At 42.1% G+C, this 26,964-nt stretch overlaps 1 protein-coding gene across 5 annotated transcripts in view; it reads right to left on the bottom strand.

Annotated features, from left to right (window-relative positions):
* The window catches only part of NUP210L (nucleoporin 210 like), an 87,294-nt gene that overhangs the window by 8,348 nt on the left and 51,982 nt on the right, over positions 1–26,964 (bottom strand). For 4 of the 5 annotated variants that reach the window (XM_042976953.1, XM_042976955.1, XM_042976954.1 and 1 more), the window contains 18 exons: positions 24,811–25,003; positions 22,947–23,035; positions 22,420–22,524; positions 22,012–22,113; positions 20,938–21,066; positions 20,464–20,591; positions 19,531–19,663; positions 18,810–18,872; positions 18,265–18,444; positions 17,557–17,637; positions 17,331–17,462; positions 14,778–14,936; positions 13,375–13,466; positions 10,849–11,023; positions 9,524–9,699; positions 8,488–8,705; positions 6,557–6,693; positions 1,339–1,465 (listed from right to left, as the gene is read on the bottom strand). In XM_042976953.1, the coding sequence (XP_042832887.1) occupies positions 1,339–1,465; positions 6,557–6,693; positions 8,488–8,705; positions 9,524–9,699; positions 10,849–11,023; positions 13,375–13,466; positions 14,778–14,936; positions 17,331–17,462; positions 17,557–17,637; positions 18,265–18,444; positions 18,810–18,872; positions 19,531–19,663; positions 20,464–20,591; positions 20,938–21,066; positions 22,012–22,113; positions 22,420–22,524; positions 22,947–23,035; positions 24,811–25,003 (2,419 nt within the window). The remainder of the gene's footprint in view (positions 1–1,338; positions 1,466–6,556; positions 6,694–8,487; positions 8,706–9,523; positions 9,700–10,848; positions 11,024–13,374; positions 13,467–14,777; positions 14,937–17,330; positions 17,463–17,556; positions 17,638–18,264; positions 18,445–18,809; positions 18,873–19,530; positions 19,664–20,463; positions 20,592–20,937; positions 21,067–22,011; positions 22,114–22,419; positions 22,525–22,946; positions 23,036–24,810; positions 25,004–26,964) is intronic. The other variant, XM_042976956.1, reaches the window with a different exon arrangement.

The following is a 26,964-nucleotide window of genomic DNA, read 5'->3' as shown; positions in this document are numbered from 1 at the left end:
CAGGCACCCCAGTATGTCTCATCTTTAAAATGATGATAGGGGCACCTGGGTGGCTCAGTCGGTTGGGCATCCAACTTCAGCTCAGGTCATGATCTCACAGTCTGTGAGTTCAAGCCCCGCGTTAGGCCCTGTGCTGACAGCTCGGAACCTGGAGCCTGCCTTGGATTCTGTGTCTCCCTCTCTCTCTGCCCCTCCCCTGCTTATGCTCTCTCTCACTGTCAAAAATGAATTATGTTAAAATTTTTTTTAAATGATGATAATTGGGACGCCTGGGTGGCTCAGTCGGTTAAGTGTCTGACTCTTGATTTTGGCTTAAGTCATGATCTCATGACTTGTTTGTGAGACTGAGCTCTACATCTGGCTCAGTGCTGACAATGTGGAGCCTGCTTGGGATTTTCTCTCTCTCCCCCTTCTCTCTGCCACTCCCGCCCCCCCCCCCCCGCCCCCGCTCATGTATGCGCATTCTCTCTCTCAAAACGAATAAACTTTTAAAAAATGACGAATACTACATAAGATTGTTAAATGAGATAAAAATATATAAAAGTTGCTAACACAGCACCTAGAATCTACTAGGAGTTTCTTGTATTTTAGTTTTCTTTCCTCCCCACCCTGTTTAAAAACTTTTTAATTTTTGTTATTATTACTTTAAGTTTATTTATTTATTTTGAGAGAGAGAGTGCAGGAGGTGCACAGAGATAAGGAGAGAGAGAGAATCCCAAGCAGGCTCTGCAGTCAGTGTGGAGCTCAATGCAGGGCTCGAACTCACAAATGACAATCAAGAATCAGATGCTAAAGCAAGTGAGCCAACCAGGCACACCTATTTTTTTTTTAAGTAATCTCTACGTCCAAGGTGGGGCACGGACTCAGGACCCCGAGATCAAGAGCTGCATGCTCTACTGGCTGAGCCAGCCAGGTGCCTCCTCCCCCCACCCCACCTCTTTTTGACAGCAAACTGTAACAAATTGAAAAAAAATTGTGTCCTAGGTCTTATCCCAAACTTATTAAATTTCGGGATGGAGCCTAAGACTGTATTTTTGAAAAATGTCCTTGAGTAACCTTGAAAATCGGCCATGTTTGGAAATCCCTGGTTTAGGCCACCTCCTATTCTCAGGCACGATTATAACTACAAAGAAAACAGAGACTAGGCTGCGCCTATTTCAAAACCTGATATCCAGTCATTTTTTGATATCCAGTCATAGGTATCAATGATTTATTTGTTGAGGTGGAGTCAATTTTCAAATAGAAGGAAATCTGGATTACTTGTCAAAGGGGTAAATGAATTGAAGGAGGATGGGAAAGATGGAAACAATCACCCAGACCTATAAAGAGACTCCTGACCTTTGAGATTAGCACCATTTCTGCCAGTGGTGATGAAAAGCTTAAACACCGCTGAACTGGGGCTATTGGTGAGGTAGGTCTTGAGGTCATAACTGAGCGTCAATCTTGATGATGCATTGACCACCACCTGTCGGCAAACCAAAGGAAAATCTGTACCTAAGTTCTTAGAAAATCTTGTTTCCTCCCCCTCCACTTTTCATAACTCATTCAACCAAAAAGCATCTGGTTCACACGAGTGCAAACTGCCCTTCCACTTCATTACATATCTGAGAACCACAACATCTGTTCACTTTTGAGAAGAAAAAAACATTTTTTTTTTCTAAAAGATCTTTATTCATTATTCCGTTTGACATCTTCCCTCCGTAGGACTTCCTATTAAAATTCCTTTGTGCTTAAAAATAAAATTTTTAGGGGCACCTGGGTGGCTCAGTCAGTTAAGTGTCTGACTTTGGCTCAGGTCATGATCTCACAATTCGGGAGTTCGAGCCCCACGTTGGGCTCTAGGCTGACAGCTAGGAGCCCAGAGCCTGCTTCCTATTCTGTGTCTTCCTCTCTTTCTGCCCCTCCCCCACTCACATTCTGTCTCTCTCAATAAATAAATAAATAAATAAATAAATAAATAAATAAATAAATAAATAAATAATAAAATAAAATAAAATAAAATAAAATAAAATATTTTAAAAATTGGGGCACCTGGCTGGCTCAGTCCATGAAGTGCATGACTCTTGATTGGGGGGTTGTGAGTTTGAGCCCCACATTGGCTATACAGAATGCTTAAAAATAAAATCTTAAAAATAAACACATAATAAAATGCCTTTGAAGACAAGTGCAACTTTCTTCAGAGTGTTCTCTCTTGCATATAATCTCAACCTTTTCTGAAACTTCAAAGTCCTTTACTTCTTTCAATATATGTGTAATGTTCTGTCTTATCCTGCAGGTATCTTTATTTTTGTTAAAAATCACCCCTATTAGAATCTAAGTTCTTCAGCTGAGATTCTAGTTTAACTTTGTGTATCCTTGTACTGTGCTTTGTATTTAAGGCAAGTGTTTAATGATTACAATGAGAGAAGATAAAGATGACCCTTTCCCCCCAAAAATCTTCAACTTAAAGATTTATAATCTTGGGGCGCCTGGGTGGCGCAGTCGGTTAAGCGTCCGACTTCAGCCAGGTCACGATCTCGCGGTCCGTGGGTTCGAGCCCCGCGTCAGGCTCTGGGCTGATGGCTCGGAGCCTGGAGCCTGTTTCCGATTCTGTGTCTCCCTCTCTCTCTGCCCCTCCCCCGTTCATGCTCTGTCTCTCTCTGTCCCAAAAATAAATTAAAAAAAAAAAAAAAAAAAAAAGTTGGAAAAAAAAAGAAAAAAAAAGATTTATAATCTTGTCATTATATGTCATTATTTATGACATTATATCATCTTAAATGTATATTTTAACACAGTATCCTCAGTACCACCATAGTTTCTTGTTTTTTCAAATGTTCAAGGACCTTGAAACCAACTTAGTTACATTAAATGCTCAGTAAGGGAAGTCTTGTCTTTTTCATCTTTGTGTTCCAGAGCCTAACACAGGGCTGAAACAGAAGAGGCCTCAATGAGTGTCTGTTAGCGAATAATTACATGAGGATTATTCAAAGTACACAAACGAGGATATCGAGATCTTTTGACTTCTTTGTAGCCTCTGACAGCACAGACCAGTCCCTCCCTTGCCTTTTGTGACCCCTTTCTCTCTGCTTTCCTAATACAGAGATGCTTCTCAATCTCCTTCTCAAATTATCTTCTCATGCTGCCTCTGTCCCAGCTCTCTTATCTGCCCATGATACAAGTTCTCTTTAGATGTTATCTGATTTTCCCTCTCTACCTTTATAAACTTTTGCCAAAGTCATCCTGATTTATTCACTGGTCTTCAAACATCATCTATCTTTGTCTTTGCACATCTATGCCTGTAGTCTAAAATGCCTTTTCTTGAACGCCTGGGTGGTTCAGTTGGTTGACTGTCTGACTTTTGATTTTGGCTCTGGTCACGATCCCAGACTTGTGGGATAGAGCCCTAACTCAGGCTCCACACTGGGCTGGGTGGGGAGGAGGCTTGAGATTCTCTCTCTCTCTCTCTCCCTCTGCCTCTCTCCCCCGCTCGTGTTCCCTCTCTCTAAAATTAAAAAAAAAAATTTTTTTTAAAGAATAAAATGCATTCTCTTCAAAAAATAAAAAAATTACAATTTTTTAAAATTAAAATATAAATAAAATGCCTTCTCTTTTATCTGCCAGACAGATTCCTAATTGTCAAGACTCAGTTTGTTTTTATTTATTTTTGTGTGTGCCATGATTCAGATCTCAAGATTCAGTTTAAATGTCACTTCATTTTTTTTTTTTTTTTAAAGCTGTACACCAGAAGTTACACACTCCCTCCCTCCTGGAAATATGAGAACCCCTCCACTTTTAGAAAATTTGCTTTAAGCCCTATTGCTTTTATGAAAGACGTTAGCACCTGGTTCCCCTAAGGAAAGAAATCTGAAGAGGATTTTTTGCTTTTACAAAAAAAGGCAAAAACAGCCTTCAGCATTTGTTTTGCAGCAAGCCGTGCAGAGGCGGCAGCACAGACAAGCCCCTCCCTGGGAGCTACCACAGACAAGCCCTCCCCGGGAGCCACACTTAGCAGCTCAGCATTCAGCTCTGTAGCTTTGAACTGAGCGTCTCTGCTTTATCTCAATGTGTTTTGTGCATCCGTCACCAAGATGTGTGCTAAGCAATCAGGAAAGCCTAAGAGAGGGGCGTCTGGGCGGCTCAGCTGGCTAAGCATCGGACTTTGGCTCAGGTCATGATCTCGTGGTCCGCGAGTTGGAACTCTAATCGGGCTCTGTGCTGACAGCTCAGAGCCTGGAACCTGCTTTGGATTCTGTGTCTCCCTCTCTCTCTGCCCCTCCTATGCTTGTGCAGTGTCCGTCTCTCTCAAAAATAAACAAACATTCCAAAAAGAATGAAATCTTGCCATTTGCACCTACGTTGATGGAACTGGAGGGTATTATGCTAAGTGAAGTTAGTCAGAGAAAGACAAATATCATATGACTTCACTCATATGAGGACTTGAAGAGACAAAACAGATGAACATAAGGGAAGGGAAACAAAAAAAATATAAAAACAGGGAGGGGGGACAAAACATAAGAGACTCTTAAATATGGAGAACAGAGGGTTACTGGAGGGGGTGTGGGAGGGGGGATGGGTTAAATGGGTAAGGGGCTTTCAGGAATCTACTCCTGAAATCATTGTTGCACTCTATGCTAATTTGGATGTAAATTAAAAAATAAATTAAAAATTCTGAAAATAAATAAACATTAAAAAGGAAAGAAAAAGAAAAGCCTAAGAGAATTGTTTTTTTTTGTTTTTTTTTTTGCTTTTTGGTCTGGGAATGCTCAAAAATTTTTTTCTATATAAATAAATGGTAATTGCTTCTTTGCTTTATGCCATTTCTGGCTTACAAAGTGTTTCACATGGGGGTGCCTGGGTGGGTCAGTCCATTGAGCCTCCAACTCTTAGTTTCCACACAGGTCATGATCTCATAATTCACAAGATGGACGGCCTGCTTGGGATTCAATCTCCCTCCTTCTCTCTGCCCCTTCCCCCGCTCACAGTCTCTCAAAATAAATAAATAAACTATCAAAAATCCCCACAAAATGTTTCACAGAACACTGTACTTTCAGATACTGGGGGAAACCTGTACTTTCTTCACTTGGCTTCCAGGACACCGATATCTGAGTTTTTCTCCTACTTCCCTAGTTGTTTTTTTACTAAGTCCCTCTTGGTTACTCTTCCTTTCTCAGAGTTCTCAATTCATTGGAGTGCTCCCAGAGCACTTGTACTTCCCTTTATTTACATTCACTTCTCTCAGCGATCACAGGGCTCTGTCCTCTCTGCATCAGTGACTCCCAGCCTTTACGTCCACCTGTGTCACACATCCGTTTGACATCTAGTAGACCCTCCACTTTACATGCCTCAGACAGACTCTTCTCACCAAAACTGTTTCACCTGCATTTCAAGTAATGGCAATTATGTCCTTTTAGTTATTCAATCAAAAACCTGAAGTCATTTTCTAAAATTTATTTTTTTAATTTACATCCAAGTTAGTTAGCATATAGTGTGACAATGATTTCAGGAGGAGATTCCTTAATGCCCCTCCCCCATTTAGTCCACCCCCCCCCCCATCATTTTTTTTTTTTCCTTAAACCTGAAGTCATTCTTGATTCTCTCGCACTCATTACATATAATCTGTCAGGAAATCCTACTGGCTCTACCTATAAAGTACACTTAGAATCTGATCAACTTCTCACCCTTCCTGTTAACAGCCTGGTCCCTGGTCCACCATCATATCTCACCTGGACCACTGCAAGAATAGCTTCTCAGCTTCAACCCTTGCCCCTATGTTCAAGTACCAACCAATAGCAAAGTGATATTTTATTTTTAGGTTTATCTATTTTGAGAAAGAGAGTGTGAGCAGGGGAGGGGCGAAGAGAGGGAATCTGCACTGACAGTGCTGAGCCTCATGTGGAGCTGAAACTCACAAACGGTGAGATCATGACCTGAGCCAAAATCAAGACTCGGAAGCTTAACTGACTGAGCCCCCAGGCACCCTACAGTGATATTTTAGAGTATAAGATCACACTAGTCATTTTTCTGGTTAAGAATCCTTTTATTTATTTTTTCCTGGTTAAGAATCCTAATCACAAATAGCTTTGTGTTCCAATAAAATTTTCTAGCTGGCTTTATATTTGACCTGTGAGTGTATTTCTTTTCCCAGGATGCTTTTTTATTTAAAAGATTTTATTTTATTAAAAAATTTTTTTTAAAAATATTTATTTATTTTTGAGAGAGACAGAGACAGAATGTGAGTGGGTTAGGGGCAGAGAGAGAGGGAGACACAGAATCCGAAGCAGGCTCCAGGCTCTGAACTGTCAGCACAGAGCCCGATGCAGGGCTTGAACTCACAAGCTGTGAGATCATGACCTGAGCCGAAGTCGGACGTTCAACCGACTGAGCCATCCAGGCGCCCCTTATTTTATTTTTTTAAGTAATCTCTACACCCAACATGGGGCTCAAACTCACAACCTCAAGATCAAGAATCACATGCTCTATTGACTGAGCCTGCCACGCATCCCCCCACCACTAGATGTGTTTTCTATATGCATATCCCTAAATATGGAAATAGTCATCCTGGCCTTGTTAGGGTTACCTCGCGATATGTTTTCACCACTCCTGGGATGTCATGAAAGACTGTTGCTACTCCTGGCCTCCTGGCCACTCCCACTCCAGTGCCGGTGTCTGTCTGCAGAATGTTGTCAGCAGAAATCATCCATATCCCAGGTTCACCTAGGAAAAAAACAAGAGAAAGCACATGGCCGCAAACTCAGATGTAACTTGGTGGTCACTCTAAGAGTATTCAGATTCCCAGTCAGTAGACCATTCAAGCACACAGATATCTCTTCCTAGGAAGAACATCCAGCTTTGAAGAGAACTTTATTTTCTGAATGTCAGCTCCCCTTCATGTACCATCAAACCCACAAAATAAAACAAGAACTACTGACCTTCAGAATCATAGAAGGAGCTACTTAGTTGGAGACCTTAACTGTTCTCCTTAGGAAAAAGAAAACTCTTTATACACACAGGGGTAATTCTCTTTCAGTTACTGACGGACAGACACCAGCAGAAGACCGCAAGACTGCAGGAGAGAAGTTTTGTTGCTTTGGCTTAAGTCTCAAGGTGGCAGAGGAACACAACCTTGAGTTTGTGTTAGATCACAGATCCTGGCATTTGGTCATCCATAGGCAGTATAGATTCAGGATGCCCAAATAATTCCAGAATGGAAGACAGAGGGACAATCCTGACAAAACCCAGCAAAGGGGTAAAGTGAAAGTGTTGTTTCACTGACAAGAGATGAACAATCATCTCTTGATGATTTGTAACTCTTTCAATCCTAAAGCAGGGTTAGCTCACTGGCCCTGGATTAGGTGTTAGTAGTGATTCCTTGCAAATCAGTCATCATGGGACTGGGGGGCCTGTCCTGGGCTGAATGGCCACCCCCTGCATCAAGCCCTAAATATACAGAGTCTGGCCCCACATCACATCACAGTACTCAAACACATGTATCCACAGTTCCCGGAAGAGTTTACAAAGCCAAACCCATACCATCCCTGCCGGTCCAACTCGGATGGATGATTTCAATGTACACAGGCAGGGTCCACCACTCTGCAGTGTGCTTTCTGTAAACCCAGAGAATCAATACTCACTTCCTAACCAAAGACTGATCTTCCTGAACTCAATAGTACTTCTGAGGACAGAAACGCTTTGCTGATGACCAGTATAGTTCAGCCCAGTACAAGGCCAAACCTTGTTACAGTGATGATATATTTAAGAGTTAGGCCTTCAAATGTCCCTCACAAAGCTGTGTGCTCAGTCAGTTCTTGGAACTAAAGCCTTATTGCCCTTTCCTTCCTTTTATTTCATCCTTTACTGCTCTTCAATTTATCAATTATCCTCCTTCAGAAGCTGGGAATGGGGGAGAAGGCAAGGTAATTGTAACGTCTACATGGTAATATAGCAAGTTATGTGTTCAGGAGGTGCATGATCAATATTCCTGGCTGATTTCTAATTGGCTGGCCTCTGAGAAATGGGCAGTAAACAGATCAGTTAACATGTACACAATTTCTTATTTCTCAGAGAGGCCCTCAGATTTTTAAAGATTTTATTTTTTTAAGTAATCTCTACACCCAACGTGGGGCTCGAGTTTATAACCCCAAGGTCAAGAGCTGTATGCTCTACCAACTGAGCCAGCCAGGCGCCCTTAGGTCCTCAGATTTAAAATCATTTTGAGGAGTGCCTGGGTGGCTTAGTCGGTTAAGCATCCGACCTTGGCTCAGGTCATGATCTCGCGGTCCGTGAGTTCGAGCCCTGCGTCGGGCTCTGTGCTGACAGCTCAGAGCCTGGAGCTTGTTTCAGATTCTGCATCTCCCTCTCTCTCTGACCCTCCCCCGTTCATGCTCTCTCTGTCTCAAAAATAAGTAAACGTTAAGAAAAAATTTTAAATCATTTTGAAAAGTTTGTCTAAGGAATGAGTGCTTTCTCTTCCTGTCGACTGTACAGTTAAGAAAGGGAAGGTGTCCGGACCGTCATGGTTGAGGAGGTGAGTCCTGAAGCAGATGACGTCTCCAACCAAGGTGTGCTGGGTGTCTGGTTCGATGGCGTGCTCCACAGCAACAGGGACATAATCTGCCACACCTGGGTGCCTCCGGTCCCAGATTCCCAAAAGCGTCACCCCCGTGCTCACGGCCTGAGCCATGTAAGTGTAGTTCCCACTCCCTGGCCCAATCAGGAGCAGATCATCTCTGAAAGGAAACGAGAAAGGCAGACGTCTCTGAAAATCACAGTTAGGACACAGTTCTGGTGGCAGAGCTCTGCTCACAGCATTTTCTGTTCAACAGCTCAAAGGTTCAGAAGGAATTCTTTTTCAAGTTTTTTATTTATCTAAGTGACCTCTACACCCCACATGGGGCTCGAACTCACAACCCTAAGATCAAGAGTCACGTGCTTTACTGAGCCAGGCAGGGATCCTGAGAAAGAGTTCTATGGTGGAGGGCAAGCAAGGGGTGGCCAGGGGTCAGGTCTATTACCTTCATACACAGAGTAGCCAGTAAGCCCCTTTTTTTAAATTAAGAATTTGTTTTCCAGTACAGCTTTTTTCCTTTTTTAAGTTTACTTATTTATTTTGAAAGAGAGTGCATGCAAGTGGGGGAGGGGTTAAGGAGGGAGGAGAGAGGATCCCAAGCAGGCTCCTTAGCACAGAGACTGACGTGGGGCGCAATCCCCCAAATGGTGAGATCATGACCTGAGCCAAAATCAAGAGTCAGACGCCCAACTGAATGAGTCACCCAGGCGCCCCTCCAGTACAGCTTTTGGTAATAATACTCCAACCAGCTCCCTATGGGAGCTTTGTGTGAATTAGGGCTTGACAGATTCAAGACACCCTGAAATTCTTCATTAACCAGCCAACACCATTCTGGTGTTTTCCATTCTAATGAAAAAAAATAAAGATCAGATTCTGAGTAGAGAGCACGAGAGGAATTTACTGGAGTTACACTGTATAACCCTAGCCCATCCGCACAACTTCTACCACAGCATGCACACCACTCCTTTGGCCCCACACCTGTTCAGAGCCAGATGAAGCTGGGTGTTGTGTGTGTGGAATTTCTCTCCGATGCTGTTATAAAACTGGACAGTGAAGGCGAGCGACACACCCACAGGAAAGGCCGCCAGAGTCCTCCCGCGGGCTGTGTACAGCACAGGTCGGCTGCTCATCCGAAGGTATGTCACTGGTGCCACCTGCGGGGGAAGGACCATTGGAGAGGAGCAGTGACGGATGAAGTTAACAGTCCGCAATAAACGGTGTGCTGCTTTCACGGGAAGCAGCTCCTGATGTGAGAGGACTTAAATCAGAGTAGTAAGAAATGGGACAGTACAGGAAACGGTTCCTTAGTTATCAAAGCTGCAGGAGTGTGCAGAGAAGCTGGAGCTTCCTGAGGAAAAGACTGCAGACACTTCACCTGTTTTGTTCAGAGGGCTCCTCCATACTGACTGCTACAGAACTGATCATTTATCAAGAATACTGTAGCTTGGGTTTTCACACTGTGCGAGATAAGGTGTGAAGCAGCGAAGAAGCCCAGCTTTGCACCCCCTCGCCCCACCCTTCAGAGCCTCATTTAACCGCGCTAGGTCTCAGATTTACTATCAGCTCAGTGCAGATAGTGATGCTGATCTCACAGGGTTTCTGTGCTAGTCAGAAGAGATTAACACACGAGAGAACACAGTGGCTGGAATACGGGAGGTATTTGATGCTTACAAAATACTTTTTTGTGTGTTAGACTAAATTTTTTTTCAATATATGAAATTTATTGTCCAATTGGTTTCCATACAACACCCAGTGCTCATCCCAAAAGGTGCCCTCCTCAATACCCATCACCCACCCTCCCCTCCCTCCCACCCCCCATCAACCCTCAGTTTGTTCTCAGTTTTTAAGAATCTCTTATGCTTTGGCTCTCTCCCACTCTAACCTCTTTTTTTTTTTTTTTCCTTCCCCTCCTCCACGGGTTTCTTTTAAGTTTCTCAGGATCCACATAAGAGTGAAAACATGGTATCTGTCTTTCTCTGTATGGCTTATTTCACTTAGCATCACACTCTCCTAGACTAAATTTTTAAATTCTAACATCAAAGCCTAATTTTGATAGCAATAGCTCTACCCTTCTCCCACATCCTTTTGCCAAAGCTGCTCAGAAGTGTGCCAGTTTGAGGCTAATCCCTTTTGTGGCAAGGCCTCTAAAGACCACTTTAATTTGATGGCTTGTACCCACATCAACAGTGTCTTATCTTCCAGTTTGTTCTGACTTCCAGAGAAGTTTCTAGTTCTCAAACCAGGAAATCTGCCTCTCAGGCCATGGTATTACTTTATTTTTGTGAGTAAGTCCTTGAACTCACCTGAACTCCAGTTATGGTTGTTTGGTTGACTCCAAAAGGTTCTACAGAAGTGACTTCCAACACGGCAGTGCCTGCAATGGAACCGGCTTTCAGAAGCCCTTCACCATCCTCCTCGATGACAGATGAATTAGGGAAGCACCTGAGAACACGGGAACTCACAAAGGCGGCCCCTTCTCTAGGGAACAAATGGAACAAGTAGCATCTCTTGGGGGCTCTGACCAGAAAGAAAGGAGTAGGGATTGCCAGGATCCCCGTTAGAGGCTGTACTCTGAAGAAAATGCCTGCCATTCTCCATGTTATGTGCTTATTTGTTCCTTAAGCAAAAGTCTGCCTTTGGATTAGGCCTGTGTCTTTTATTTTATTTTATTTTTATTTTATTTTTGTTATTATTTTTAGGTTTTATTATTTATAAAAAAATTTTTATTTTAATTTACATCCAAGTTAGTTAGCATATAGTACAATAATGATTTCAGGAGTAGAATCCAGTGATTTATCCCCCACATACAACACCCAATGCTCATCCCAACGAGTGCTCTCCTTAATGCCCATCACTCATTTAGCCCATGCCCCCACCCAGACCCCCCCCCCATCAACCCTCTGTTCTCTGTATTTAAGAGTCTCTTATATTTTGCCCCCTCCCTATTTTTATATTGTTTTTGCTTCCCTTCCCTTATGTTCATCTGTTTTGTATCCTAAATTCCACGTATAAGTGAAGTCTTTCTCTAACTTTGCTTAGCATTATACAATCTAGTTCTATCCATGTTGTTGCAAATGGCAAGATTTCATTCTTTTTGACTGCCAAGTATCACTCCATTGTATATATGTACCACATCTTCTTTATCCATTCATCTGTCGATGGACATTTTGGCTCTTTCCATACTTTGGCTATTGTCAATAGTGACGCCATAAACATTGGGGTGCATGTGCCCCTTTGAAAGAGTATACCTATATCCCTTGGATAAATTCCTAGTAGTGCAATTGCTGGGTCGTAAGGTAATTCTATTTTTAATTTTTTGAGGAACCTCCATACTGTCTTCTAGAGTGGCTGTACCAGTTTGCATACCCATTAACAGTGCAAAAGCGATCCTCTTTCTCCCCATCCTCGCCAACATCTGTTGTTGCCTGAGTTGTTAATGTTAGCCATTCTGACAGGTGTGAGGTGGTATCTCATTGTGGTTTTGATTTGTATTTGATGATGAGTGATGTTGAGCATTTTTTCATGTTTCTGTTAGTCATCTGGATGTCTTCTTTGGAAAAGTGTCCATTCATGTCTTTTGCCCATTTCTTCACTGGATTATTTGTTTTTTGGGTGTTGAGTTTGGTAAGTTCTTTATAGATTTTGGATACTAACCCTTTATCTGATATGTCATTTGCAAATATCTTCTCCCATTCCATCAGTTGCCTTTTAGTTTTGCTGACTATTTCCTTCGCCGTGCAGAAGCTTTTTATTTTGATGAGGTCCCAAGAGTTCACTTTTTGCTTTTGTTTCCCTTGCCTCTAGAGACGTGTTGAGTAAGAAGCTGCTGCAGCTGAGGTCAAAGAGGTTTTTGCCTGCTTTCTCCTCTAGAATTTTGATGGCTTCCTGTCTTACACTTTAGGTCTGCCCATGTCTTTAAAAATCAAATCCCGGGGTGCCTGGGTGGCTCAGTCGGTTGAGCGGCCGACTTCAGCTCAGGTCATGATCTCGCAGTCCGTGGGTTCGAGTCCCGCGTCGGGCTCTGTGCTGACAGCTCAGAGCCTGGAGCCTGTTTCGGATTCTGTGTCTCCCTCTCTCTGACCCTCCCCCGTTCTTGCTCTGTCTCTCTCTGTCTCAAAAATAAATAAACGTTAAAAAAAATAATAAAGTTAGAACTTTAAAAAAAAAATAAATAAAAAATAAAAATCAAATCTCATCACATATTTATCATTAAAAAATTATTCAGCTAAAAGGACTGAAAACGGGTATTCAAACAAATAGTTGTATGTGAATGCTCATAACAGCACTATTTGCAACAGCCAAAAGGTGAAAACAACCCAAATGTTTGACAACAGATTAAAGGATAAACTAAAGATGTTATATCCATACCATGGAGTATTACTTAGTCATAAAAAAGAATGAAATACTGATACATACTATAATGGAAATGAGCCTCGAAAACATGCTAACTGAAAGAAGCCAATGCAAAAGGTCACACACATGCTGCATGATTCCACGTAAGTGAAATCCACATTCATACAGTGGTTTCCAGAAGCTGAGAGGGTGGGGGAAGACAGGGAGTGACTGCTGATGGGTGATCCTGTGGTGATGATGAAAATATTTTGGAACTAGAGAGAGGTGTCGGCTACACAATACTGTGATACACTAAATGCCACCAAACTGTCCGCTCTAAAATGGCTAATTTGATGTTACATGAATTTCCCTTCAACTAAAAAAAAATTATTATTTGTGTTAGAAAAATCACCTAGAAGGCAACAGTTCTTTCCATGTTCAATGTTTTCCCGAGGGTAAGGTTAACAACCTGGCCTGCCCTTCTCCATTCTCCTCACCTGTTGGTGTGCAGTCTGAACTGGGAATTCATGGGCATCAGAATTCGCTCAGGCTGGCACTCTGGAAAGAACAGCTGGAGTTTTTCAAACACCTATAATGAGAAAATGAGTTCTTCCTCATTTCCGGAGAAGACAAATGGTGACCGACCTCTGCTCACAAACTGACAACTACAAACCCACATCCACCTCACTTCAGCACAGTCTAAGGGTCCATCCACGACGCTCCTTTCCAAATGAGCCACACTTCAAACATACCTCGGTATTCTACAGCACAAATCTAGTATTAGTCCTGCTTCCGACAATATTCACATGGACCACATTCCCTGTATCACTTAGATATTAAGTATAAAATAATTCTGAATTTTCTAATTTTAGCTCTGGTAACCCGAATACAGATTTGAGAACATAAAACCTATAATAACAAATTAGCAAAGGACACTATTCAGGTTTTCTACCTCCTAGGAAAGTGCTCTTTCCTCTGCCCCTCACCGAACCAGAGAAACAAAGCCAAAATAAAGGAAAAAAATAGAAAAAGGAAAAAAAAAAATCAGGCCCAAATTGAGAGGTAAACAAACTTATTCGCCCTCCATAAATGACAATTTTTCTTTTGAACTCTAACAACAACCAGGCCAGTTAGCTTTCAGCCTGAGAACACCTGTAGAAACCAACTGTCTGTGTTTCCACACCTTCCCGGAAGTTAGGCTTAAATCTCCTTCTAAATCTGTGTATATAGCTAAGTGGATGGTATCATAATATCCGTGTTAGGCAGAGCAGTTCAGAAATGAATCCCTCTTTAGTTATTATGGTTTCATATCCCATGTTCATTGTGTGGGGAGTTGAGGAGAGTGCATGTTCTACACTTTCTATTTCTTTATTTATTTTTAATTTACATCCAAGTTAGCATAAAGTGCAATAATGATTTCAGGAGTAGATTCCAGTGATTCATCCCCTATGGGTTTTTTTTTTTAATTTTTTAAATGTCCTATTATTTATTTTTGAGAGAGAGAGGGAGAGAGAGAGAAATGGGGGCAGAGAGGAAGGATTCATCCCCTATGTTTAACACTCAGTGCTCATCCCAACAAGTGTCTTCCTTAATGCCCTTTAGCCATTTACCCATTCTCCCCCCACCCCACAGCTCCTCCAGCAACCCTCAGTTTGTTCTCTGTATTTAAGAGTCTCTTATGTATTGTCCCCCTCCCTGAATGTTCTACACTTTCTAATAGCAATACTTATATAGACACAATTAGCAAGAATGACAGAGATCTAGAAACTATAAGCCTGTTCTAGGGCTCCCTCTAGCAATTTCTCTACCTCTATCCAGACCAAGCTCCTCATGGATGATAAGAGAGTAGAACCTTCTTTTCCTTGACATGTAAAAATAAGATTTAGGTTTGGGAGCTTACCAGTATCTGAACTTCATCAGACAGTTCCAACAAATCCCCCTCAAGCTGCCCAGAGGAACTGTTCATACAGCGGACAGTGACTTTGATACTGGTCCGACCAGCTGCTTTTGTGTGGACAACCATTGCAAAGTTATTCTCTACTGGGAGCTGTAGGAAAACCTAGAAAACAGAGATGGATTAAGAAATAGTCATTAATTAGGGCACCTGGGTGGTTCAGTTGGTTAAGCATCTGAGTTCAGCTCAGGTCATGATCTTGCTGGTTCGTGGGTTCCGGCGCTGCATCAGGGCCTGTGCCGACAGCTCAGAGTCTGGAGCCTGCTTTGGATTCTGTGTCTCCCTCTCTCTCTGCCCCTCCTCCGCTTGTGTGTTCTGTCTGTCTCTCTAATATAAATATTTAAAAATTAAAAAGAAAAGAAATTCATTAATTATCACTGCACACTTCCCTCTGTGTTGTAACAATAAGGAAAATAGATGCTAGATACGTCTATAGAAAAGAACTAGGGTACCAACGATTATTCTCAGTGTTATTTCTTTTCAAATTCCCAACAACACAGGAACTCCTAAAGTGAACTCTGTGTATAGCACTCACCTAATTCTGGCAAGCCTCTGTGAGAATCTCATGTTATCTTGAAGTTCATCCATGGACAGAAGAATGGAATGAAGGAAGAGTTCCTAAATAGGTTCAGACAGTAGGGCCTGAATTGGGAGAAATGAGGCAATATACCCTCCGGAGCTCAGAGTGGTGGCAAGGAAGCAAGAGGATGAGAAGGAAAGTTCGGGCTTTAGGGCAGTGCTCACACTAGCTGACTGTCTCCCACGGCTTCACTCACCATTCTGGCCCAGACTGGACAAGGCCGTCGGGAAGGCAGGGCCGACACTAAGGCAGGTGTTGAAGCGGACACCTGCCTACCTTTCGGGCACTTGCTTCCAATCCTCTCTCTCCTGCCTTTTTGTTGTCCAGAGCCCTCAAGACCTTTCTTCTAGCTCTCCTTACTCACACAGAGTCCCAAGTTCCAAAATCACCTTTCCCTCCTCCCCTATATAAAAATTCCCTTTTCTTATATGCAGATCTCAATCAGTTGTCTGGAAGGAAGTCTTATGCTAAAGCAAAGCAGTTTATAATTGTTTGATCTACATGGTGACACCACAGTGCAGGCCGCCTCCCACATGAGGGGCGCTGGAGACCTTTCTCTTCCCATTTCACCCCTTGGTTCGCCTGTGCAGGGTCTAAGGAAGGAGGGGAGACTGTGCGGCTCTCAATCATTTCTTCTCTTGGAGGAGACTGGTGCTTCATTTTTTTAAAAAATTTTTTTAAATTTCTTTTTAAAGTTTTTATTTATTTATTTTGAGGGAGAGAGAGCAGGGGAGGGGTGGAGAGGGAGAGAGACTCCCAAGCAGACTCTATGCCATCAGTAAAGAGCCCAATGTGGGGCTCGAACCCATGAACCGTGAGATCATGACATGAGCTGAGGTCAAGTCAGACACTTAACCGACTGAGCCACCAGGCGTCCCTGAATGGTCCTCTAGATAAAGTTGGAGAAAGGGAGAGGTAGGACAGATGCAGAGGCCCAGGCCACCCTGTTCTCACACAACCCCTATTTGCTAGTCAAGAAGAAGAGTCGAATCCCTGTTCAGGACTCTGCCCAACTGCATACAGTTTCCTCTCTCCTCATTCCAAGTATAACTAGGCTCAGGGGACTCCATGACAGACAGGAGTTTCCCTAGACTACAGATCTAGGAATATTTTCAGAAGAGCTGCAAATAGATTTTGTAGCTGTTTTTTAGACTTCTCTTTTCTTTTTAGCTGGCTCCAGAAATACCTTATTAATCATAGCTCCTGTAACCCCTCTGTTCTCTCCCAAGTCCACCTCTGATTCTTCATTCTTGTGGGTACTGAGTCAGGACCTACTGGGTAACCTGGCCACAGGCTCTTCCTTCCAAGGACCTGGGTGGCTGCTTCTGTGCCCAGACCACCTTGGGCAAGCTCTCTCGAACTGATGCTCAGGTGACAGTGGGTAAAGTAGCATCCACCTTTTTCTTTTTTTTTCTTTCTCAGGTTTCTGATTAAGGCTTAATGCTATGTGCATTAACACATCAAGCGTATTTTCTTTTTTTAAGTTTATTTATTTTGAGACACACACACACAGAGAGAGAGGCGGGGGGGGGGGGGGGGGGAGGGAGAGAGAGAGAATCCCAAGCAGCCTTCATGCTCAGCACAGAGCCTGATGTGGGGCTCGAACCCACAAGCCGTGAGATCATGACCTGAGCTGAAATCAAGAGTTGGACACATCACTGACTGAGCCACCTGGGCGCCCCATCAAAGCTATTTATCACCAAGTAGAGGCTCACCTCAGACACACTGCAGGTTCAGTCCCAGACCACCACAATAAAGTAAATATTGCAATAAATTAAGAAAATGAATTTTCTGGTTTTCCAGTGCACATAAAAATTATGTTTGCACTATACTATAGTCTATTAGGTATGCAATAAATAGCATTATGTCTAAAACAATATATATATCTTAATTAAAATACTTTATTAAAAAATTCATACCTCCGAATGCCTGGGTACCAGATCCAATACATCTCTTTTGCTCATGGACCAATGGAATGTGAGTCCAGGGTTGGCATTGCTGAAGGAGAAAGGAGTCTGGGTACTGGTCACTCCCAGAACATAAACTGGCATCTGAAAAGAAGTGGGGCCGTGCTGTACTGCTGTAAGCCCTGCCCAGCTGGCACTGCATTCCGGAAGGCACTGAGAATGGAGCCACCTGACTGACCTCAGTCGCTGTGATGAGTCGAGTGGCAGGTGCAAGGATCCTAACAGCCCGTAGCTGAACCACCTCAATGTGTACTTCATCCTGTTCAACAGGGAAGCAAGCTTGGATTACAAGGGGCTGTCTGTGCAGTAGGCAGAGATGCTTATGATAACTACTCTGTGCTTATTTGGGGCATTCAACAACAACAACAAAATATGCTATAGATTGTTTTTGTTCCCTAAACAATTTCTTTTTTTTTTTTAATGTTTATTCATTTTTGAAAGACAGAGAGAGACAGAGTACAGCAGGGATGGGGCGGAGAGAGAGGGGGAGCACAGAATCAGAAGCAAGCTCCAGGCTCTGAGCTGTCAGCACAGAGTCCGACGTGGGGCTCGAACTCACGGACCGCGAGATCATGACCTGAGCCGAAGTCGGACGCTCAACCGACTGAGCCACCCAGGCGCCCCCCTAAACAATTTCTTAAGGATAGGGACTATGTCTTATAACAATGCCAAATACTCTGTGTTTTTGTGTGTGTGTGTGTGTGTGTGTGTGTGTGTGTTTTTATACTAAAGATTACATATTTCCTACGCTTGGTTCAGAGGATGTCAGGTAAAGGACTCAAAGGGTTTTCCTGGGTTGCTGACACCCTCCTCATCACCACCCCACATCCCCCAATATGGTTCTCAGCTGGAAAAGTAGAAGCAGAGCAGAACAAAGAACAAATACCTGGGAAAACACAATGACTTTGCCAGTATCTTCATTTACTGTCTGGATGGTGCCATGGACCACAGCTGTGCCAACTACCTTCCCCGTAACCTGCCCCCTCCTATTCACAACAGCCACAGTCTGGTTGCTGATGGAGAAGTGAATGATAGACTGGGGCTGGGGGCCACCTTCAGACATTACCTGGAATTTAAACATGCCAGTGAATGCCTGGAACATGGGGAGAAATCATATCTCTTTTCCCAATGTTTTGTCCAAGCAACTTGACCTCTTATCTTCCCCCACTTCCCAAGAGACATATCCCACATCAACTCAAATGCAGAAGAAATCCAAGTGCCACACAACATCTATGGGGTTCCAAGAGGTAGGTTACACCCTGTTCTTTAGGGGACAGGAAAGAACTAATTTTGTTCTTTATCAGATCCTGCTGTACTTGGCTGGGAGTAGACAAGAGCAGGCCAATAGGAGGAAGGGTGTGTTTTGTGTTGGAGTGAGGCAGAGTGGGGTGAGAAGAAAGGGTGAATTGTATTTCCTGTCTCTGAGATCACCTGCATCATGTTGGTTGGAATCAGTGTCATTTTCTCTGGAACAAGTCTGAATGGAGGAAACACCTTGAAGAAGAAAAACACAAAGATAACAGGGATGGACTAGAGTCAATTTTGTAACAAATGATCATGCAGCTTATTCTAGGGAAAAAAATCCTATACACAGATGTATTTTACTTCATTTATAAATATAAATTTTATTTACAGTAGCAAAAAATTATAAATGAGAATGCTTAAAAATTATATATCCACTTATCAGAATAAAAGTGGTCATAAGAGAGAATCGTAAAATGCTCTTTCAGGTACCTATCACCCAGCTTCGACAACTACCAATGGCCAACAATGAGCTTTTAATGACATAAAAAAATACTTTTGATATAAGATTAGAATGAAAAAAAAACCAGTATGATTCATCCATGTTAAAATAAGCATGGGGAAAAAGTGAAGGAAATACACCAAAATATTAATAATGGTTGCCTCTAAGTAGTGGAATTATAGGTGATTTTCATGCTGTGTATTTTTTGCCTTCCAAATTTTCTACAAGAAACATATTACTTTTACACAGAAAAACAAAAACCTAAAGTAAATTACATATTGCTTTAAGAGTCAGACAACTATCATTTTCTTCCATCAAGTGATTTTTAACTTGTGCAAACTAAACAGAAAAAGATGAATAAAGGTAAATGAGCTGAGGTATGGATTTTGGATGAGATGGTTTCCTTACCTCAATCTGGCGAGGGGGTGATGTGAATTTCCTCCCCATCTTGTCCCTGGCAACAGCCACAAGTGTGGTTTGCCCAATAGCAACAGCTCGAAGGATATAATTTTCAGAGTATTTATCCTGCTCCTCCATGAGCCTACAAAGACACATGTGTTTTTAGGTAAGAAAGATTTGATTTTTTAAAAATGTTTTTATTTATTTTTGAGAGAGAGAGGGTGTGTGTGAGTGGGGGCAGGGCAGAGAGAGAGAGAGAGAGAGAGAGAGACACAGACAGAGGATCCAAAGTTGGGTCCGTGCTGACCACAGAGAGCCCCATGCGGGGCCTGAACTCACAAACTGTGAGATTATGACCTGAGCTGAAGTCGGACACTTAACCGAGCCACCCGAGAAAGATTTGATTTTAAGAGCAGCCAGTTATGCTTCTTTCTAAGATGCTTTAATTAACATTTTCTGTTCATTTTAACTGTAGTTAGAGGGAACAGCCAGAAAATTAATTTCCAGAGTCAAGACAAAGTTCATGGCAAAGGCAGAAAGCTCCTGAAGGCCAAATATTTATTCCAAGGCTCCAAAGGAATAAGGGCAACGTTGCAAACGCTGGCGAAACTGCAAATCCTAAGCCGCCCTGGATTCTCTGTACTCCCCTTTCACAGAGGGGAGTACCAGCACCTCTGCTTCTAGGGAGATTTCTGAAGGTCCTCTGTCTTGAAGCACCCCAAGGGATATCATCCAAGAAGTTTCATGAGATGGGAGTATTCATGAGATGTGTCGATCTGTCCCACAAAACATATCTGAGAACATGGAAGGGGCACTTTGTACAGAGCTGGATATGGGGAGAGTACGGGCTGAAAGGCCCTGGGACAGAAAAGGAGAGAAGAACACAGGGAGAGCAGGCGCTTGGTGCTCAGCCTGGGGAGGAGGCATTGAGGTGGCACTCACGTCAGGGTGACGATGGCAGAAGCCAACTGCAGTTTAAGCTCCATGTTTCTGAAGTACTTATTTCGGAATGGGCGTTTGGAAGGGCTGAGAGCCCTCACAGTTACTAACACAGTTTTACCTATTTCAACCTAGTTGTTAAAAAAGAAAGGTAATTTTAGTAGGAGTATGTCATTCACCAAGGACAGTCTAATAACTCTTTGAGGGTGACAAAGTGTTTTGTTGCGCTGAATGCTCCCGGTCAGGTTTTGATCAAATGGCCCTAACCCATACGTGCCGGTTTAGCTGCGAGTACTGTTTATCTTACATGTCGGAGCATTGTTCTTTAAGGACAGGTATTTCCATGAACATCACTGAAGGTCCTGGTGCACACACAGGAGCCACACAGACTACGTGAAGTGAGGCTACAGGGTGAAAACGAGGCCTGCTTCTCTGATGCAACTGCTTCTCTGATGCAACACAGCAAACGTCTCTCACCTTATCGATCAGGTCAAGCTCCAGCTCCTGTATGTCTGACACCCTGAGGTAGGCCACTGCTGGACCCAAGAAAGCTAAGCACAGATCATAGACCTCCAAGGTGAGAAATCCAGGATGTACTGGAACTAACTAGAAGGAAGAAGATGGGAGCTGGGTAAAGAAGCACACGTGCCCTGAGCATAATCAAAACAACTATTTTCACTAAAAGCACGAAATACAACAACTTACTTCCTTTGTGATGGGAACTGAGAGGTCACATTACATGTTTTAGGCACAGCACAATATGCACCCTTAACAAATACTAACTGATAAAGAGCAAAGTTTAAGTTGACTGAATTGAGGCAAAATACAACATACATATCCAGCTTCTTAACTACGAATGGGGAAAGGATTTCATGAAGAAAATCCAGTCCATTTATGCTGAAATCACCAGTGCAACGGGGGCCATGGGGCGGGAGGGAAGCAGTGGGAAGACCTGGTTTTCTGTCCTGTGTTGTGGGTCCTGCCCAGCACGGCACCTGCAAGCAGTGCTGAATCCACCCTCTTAAAAACAAACATTATGACCAAGGTAAGTTACATTCCTTTGAGCTTTTAGAAGGAAAGGAAATATACACTTATGCTAATGTAAGCTATTATTTTTATTACTAAAAGTCAACTAAAAGCAAATGCCTTGGCATACTGACTACAAAGATAGCTTAATATATTGAGTTGTCATATCCTGGCTAAAAACATTGTATCCTCAGGTTATAAAGTCGACAGCACATCTAATTAACCACCCTTTGAAATTTACAGAAACGAACCCTCTTTTAATGAAAATCTTACAATTAGATGTCTCCTATACGGTCTCATTTTAACCAGAAGCAAAAATTGCCCAGCTAGTTGAAGGGAAAAAAAAAAAAAAAAAAAAAAAAAAACCTTGTTTTTGGTTGGCGAATATATGTAGGTTAAAAAAAAGAGGCAAATGTTACTTTTATAACAAGTTCGAGACACACAATGGCATTTTTTCCCAATCATTTTCGTAAGAATGAGCTTTGACCTGAGACTATCAACCTGGGACCTATCTCTAGAACTTACCTGGACAGAGCTTTCTGCTTCCATGTAAGTGATGGTGACAATGTCCTGCTCACTGCTGTTGACCAAAAAATAACCAGATCCTTCCACAAGGCTAAATATTTCCTATGGAAAGATCGGACAAACAATATTCCATTTTATTCGGTTTATAAATAAGTCAAAGAAAGTAATTCCTAGCTACTGAAGGAAGAGTGTGAGATTAAAAGATTAAGGTCAATGGACCAAAGACAAACTATGATTATTAAAGTATTACTACCCAAGGTATTACACGTGTGTTACATATGCTTATCACTGATTTTCAATGTGTAAGGGAGCTTTTTTTTTTTTTTTATTGCCATACATTAACCTTAATAACCTAATACTCTTCCCCTCCAACCAGATCTAATTTCACTAGATCCCTCCAACTTCTACCTTCACATCAGGGTGGTTATAGATGGTGGCGTTCTCAGGCAGTATAGTTACATCATCTACTAGGAGCAGTTCCACGGCCGCAGATCTGGGCGAGTTGGAAAGTTCCTAGAAACACACAGGCACCACAAAGGTGAGTATAAACTTTTAATTCCTCAGCTGACAGAAGATCCCAATGTTCTTTCACATGCCAAAGATAACAGAATCAGAGAGGTGCATAGTTCTCAGAGTTAGTTATAAATGATTTTTAAGTTATAAATAAATGACGTTTAAAGAAAAGCCTTAAATTTCAGTGATTTCCATTTCTTTCCTTTTTTTTTTAAATTTTTTTATTTGAGAGAGAGAGAGTGCACACGAGCAGGGGAGAGGGGCAGAGGGAAAAAGAGAATCTCAGTGCAGAGCCCAACATGGGGCTTGATCCCATGATCCTGGGATCACAACCTGAGCTGAAACCAAAAGTCGGACACCCAACCGACTGACCCACCCAGGTGCCCCTGATTTCTATTTCTAATATAATAGTCTCCACTTACCTTTGGACTTTTATTCTCTGAATAGCCCACAAAATTGACTCCAATGAGTACAGTCCCTTTTAACTGATGTACCTTAAGGACCTGATGACCTGGAGATATAGGAGAAACAATAACATGTAGAACACAAAAATGTCTCCAGAAAACCAAATTTTGCCCTAGTTTTTCCCAAATGATGTTTTATTGCATAGAGGAAAAACTACTTTGTGGGGAAATACACAAGAAACTGAAAACTGAGTTTTTGTGTTGACTCTGCCGCTATATTCCTAAGGGACCCTGAGCAACCACTTTATTTCTCAGCTTCTTTATTATTTAAAAAAATTTTTTTTACAGAAACAGTTTTTATTCTTTTAAGCTTCTTTATTTTGAGAGAGAGAGAGAGAGAGAGAGAGAGAGAGAGAGAGAGAGAGATTGAGAGAGCAAGTGGGCAAGGGACGAGAGAGAGGGAGAGAGAGAATCCCAAGCAGGTTCTGAGCTATCAGCATAGAGCCTGGTGCAGGGCCCAAACTCACAAAACTGAAATCATGACCTGAGCTGAAACCCAGAGTTGGACAGTTAACCACGGAGTCAGCCAGGCGCCCCTCCTTGCTACCATTTTTTACACTAACTATACCATACTGTTACAGTATTACAGTATTATGGTATTAGAGCATTATAGTATTACATACACTTGAGTACTATGTTTCCACGTTCCCAAGCTCTTAGACTTGTCCTATGGGTAAGTTTCCTGTGGGTGGGGAGAAGGCTGAATCTTTACTTCCCCTTCTCTAGTGTTTCTTATTCCATGAATGGATATACCATCCGTCTAAATGCTCATGCCAGAAATTTAAAGGTTGGCCTTTGTACCCCTTTTTTCTTCACCTTTGGGACTGATCTGTGGTAGACTGCCATATAATTGTGCCTGCTGGTATCCATGCCTTTGAGTAGTTCTCATCCACCTTGACTCTGGTTTTGGCAGCTGACTTGCTTTGGTGAAATGGCAAATGTGATACAAGCAGAGGCTTGAGAAGCAATTACATATGAGGGCTCGCTGGCCTCTCAGGACCTCTGCTTGTTCCTCTGGCCCTTCTGTAGGATTCACTCACTTTCTTTGGCTCATTTTTCTGTCTCCTCTTTCTATTGCCCCTGCAATGTTAAGGTCTCAGTGTCAATGTTACTTTCTCAGGTGGCCTTCTCTGTTCTGAACTAGGTTAGGTTCTCCTATTGTAAATCTTAAAGCACCTCATAGATGCCCATCAAAACACCTAACACAGTTGTAATGTTTGAAGTCTATTAAGGCAGAGGCCGCGACTATCTCACGTACCACTCCACCTTCAGGTGCCTAGCACAGGACCTTACATTTAATAGCACCCCAGTAAATATTTTCTAATAAATGAATAAAATTTTCATTATTAGGTAAATAATAGGCAATAAACATATTTTAAAAAGTAATTTTACGTTCTTGTGAGAAATACTGCATCCTAGACCCTAGCTTTGCAACCAAGGAAATCTACATTTATGTTTGCTAAAACATACAATAATCAAAGATGAAAGGAGAGGTATGATAAAATCTAAAATAAACTGTCACCAAGGTGCCTGGGTGGCTCAGTCAGTCAAGTGTCCGACTTCGGCTCAGGTCACGATCTCGCGGTCCGTGAGTTCGAGCCCCGTGTCGGGCTCTGTGCTGACAGCTCAGAGCCTGGCGCCTGCTTCCGATTCTGTGCCTCCCTCTCTCTCTGCCCCTCCCCCGCTCGTGCTCTGTCTCTCAAAAATAAACAAACATGAAAAAAATATATATATAAATAAAATAAACCATCACTCAAGGGGAATACTTCGTGCAGAAACATTTAGCAGGTTATGTGAAAGGGTGTGTAAGTCACCATAATACCATGCAGCCGGGTCTGTCCACTGCCATCATCCTTTGCTACCATCTCCACTGAATTATAATCTTCAAAATGAGCTAGTGTTTCATTTGAGGATTTCCATTCTAGCATTAGTGAACTGAAATTATCAAACTTTCTCCTGTGCTGATCAAACACTGCCAGTTCCAAGACTGTGTCCCTCAGGCTTGATATAGGAATCTGCATTAAAAAAATAAAAAAGAAGAAGAAAAGAAAAGCAAGGCGCTTGAGTGGCTTGGTCAATTAAGTGTCTGACTCTTGGTTTCTGCTCAGGTCATGATCTCATGGCTCGTGGGTTCAAGCCCCACATTGGTCTCTGTGCTGACAGCATGGAGCCTGCTTGGGATTCTTTCTCTCCCTCTTTCTCTGTGCCTCCCCCACTCACACTCATGCTCTCTCTCAAAATTAAAAAAAAAAAAGAAATAAAAAAAGGAAAAAAACAACACAGGAGGCAGTAAGATATCCCTGAAGCTAGGGCTCATGTTTCTCCCAATCTATTTTCTTTGACAATTTTCAAACCAACAGATATGATGAAGGAATAGTATAATGAGTACCGAGACACATCTCACCTGGATTCACCATTTGTGTTATCTGTCTCTCCCTCTAATTTCCTACCCTCCAACCAAGTGTGTGTGTCTGGTTTTTTTGTTTTTTTTTTTTAATGTTTGTTTATTTTCGAGAGAGAGAGAGAAACAGAGTGTGAACAGGGGAGGCGCAGAGAGAGAGGGAGACACAGAACCTGAAGCAGGCTCCTGGCTCCGAGCTGTCAGCACAAAGCTCAACGCGGGGCCCAAACCCACAAAGCACGAGATTATGACCTGAGCCGAAGTTGGATCCTTAACCAACTGAGCCCACTCAGGTGCCCTTGGGTTATTTTTTGCTAAATGATGTAAATATCATGACGCTTTACCCCTAAGTAATTTAGCATGCATTTTCTAAGAATGCGAATATTCTAAGAAAAACAGTATTAGCACACACAAGAATATTAATTCAGTTTCATCTAATATACAGTCAATATTTATTTTTCCCCAATGTCCCTCAAAGTATCTTCTATACCTGTGTTTTATTTTTGATCTAGATTTGATCTTGATAGATATATATTCTTATGAAACATATATAACATACATCATATGAAAGGATGACTCAACATCATAAAAATTTCAGTTATTCTGAATTTATCTATAAATTTAACATAATACCCACAAATATACCTGGAATTGAGGAAATCTATATCCAACAATTAGCTGACCACAAAGCTAACCTAGCAGAAACTTTGGTGGCCACAGAGGACAAAGAATACAGACATTACCGAACTAGTTCAGAAAAGGTTACTAAACCACTACCACAACAAAAAACAGTAACTACCACAAAACCTATTAAGGGGAACAATATGATTTCAGAATTGCTAGATTATGTTATTTAAAATGTCAACTTTTTGGGGCACCTGGGTGGCTCAGTCAGTTAAGCGTCCGACTTTGGCTCAGGTCATGATCTCATGGTTCGTGGGTTTGAGCCCTGCTTTGGGCTCTGTGTTGACAGCTCAGAACCTGGAGCCTGCTTTGGTTTCTGTGTCTCCCTCTCTCTGCCCCTCTCCTGCTCACACTCTCTCTCTCAAATATAAATAAACATTTAAAAAATATACAAAATGTCAAGTTTTCAACAAAAAATTATTAGAGATGCAAGGAAACAATAAAAGTACAGCCCATATATAGGAAAAAAAGCAGCTGACAGAAACTGTCCCTGCAGATGCTCAGACACTGGACTTACTAGACAAAGAGTTTTTTTTTAATTAAAATTTTTTTTTTTAAGAGAGAGAAGGAGAGAGAGAGAGTGTGCAGGGGGGAGAAGGGCAAAGGGAGAGAGAAACTGCTCTGTGTTCAGTGCAGAGCTCAACGCCTGGCTTGATTCCATGACTCTGGGATCATGACCTGAGCTGATACCAACAATGAGGTGCTCAACCCTTTGAGCCACCCAGGTGCCCCAAGAAAAAGACTTTTAGTCAACTATTTTGCTCAAAGAACTAAAGAAATTCATGTCTAAATAACTAAAGAAAAGTATGAAAATAATGTCTCATATATAGAGAATAAATAAAAGACCAAAATTAAATTATGAAGTTGAAAAGTGTAATAATTGAAATGAAA

The sequence above is a fragment of the Panthera tigris genome, chromosome F3 (genome assembly GCF_018350195.1).
Source record: "Panthera tigris isolate Pti1 chromosome F3, P.tigris_Pti1_mat1.1, whole genome shotgun sequence".
In the NCBI taxonomy this organism is placed as follows: Eukaryota; Metazoa; Chordata; class Mammalia; order Carnivora; family Felidae; genus Panthera; species Panthera tigris.
Note: the sequence above shows the minus strand (reverse complement) of the source record. Positions and strands in the feature narration are given on the sequence as shown.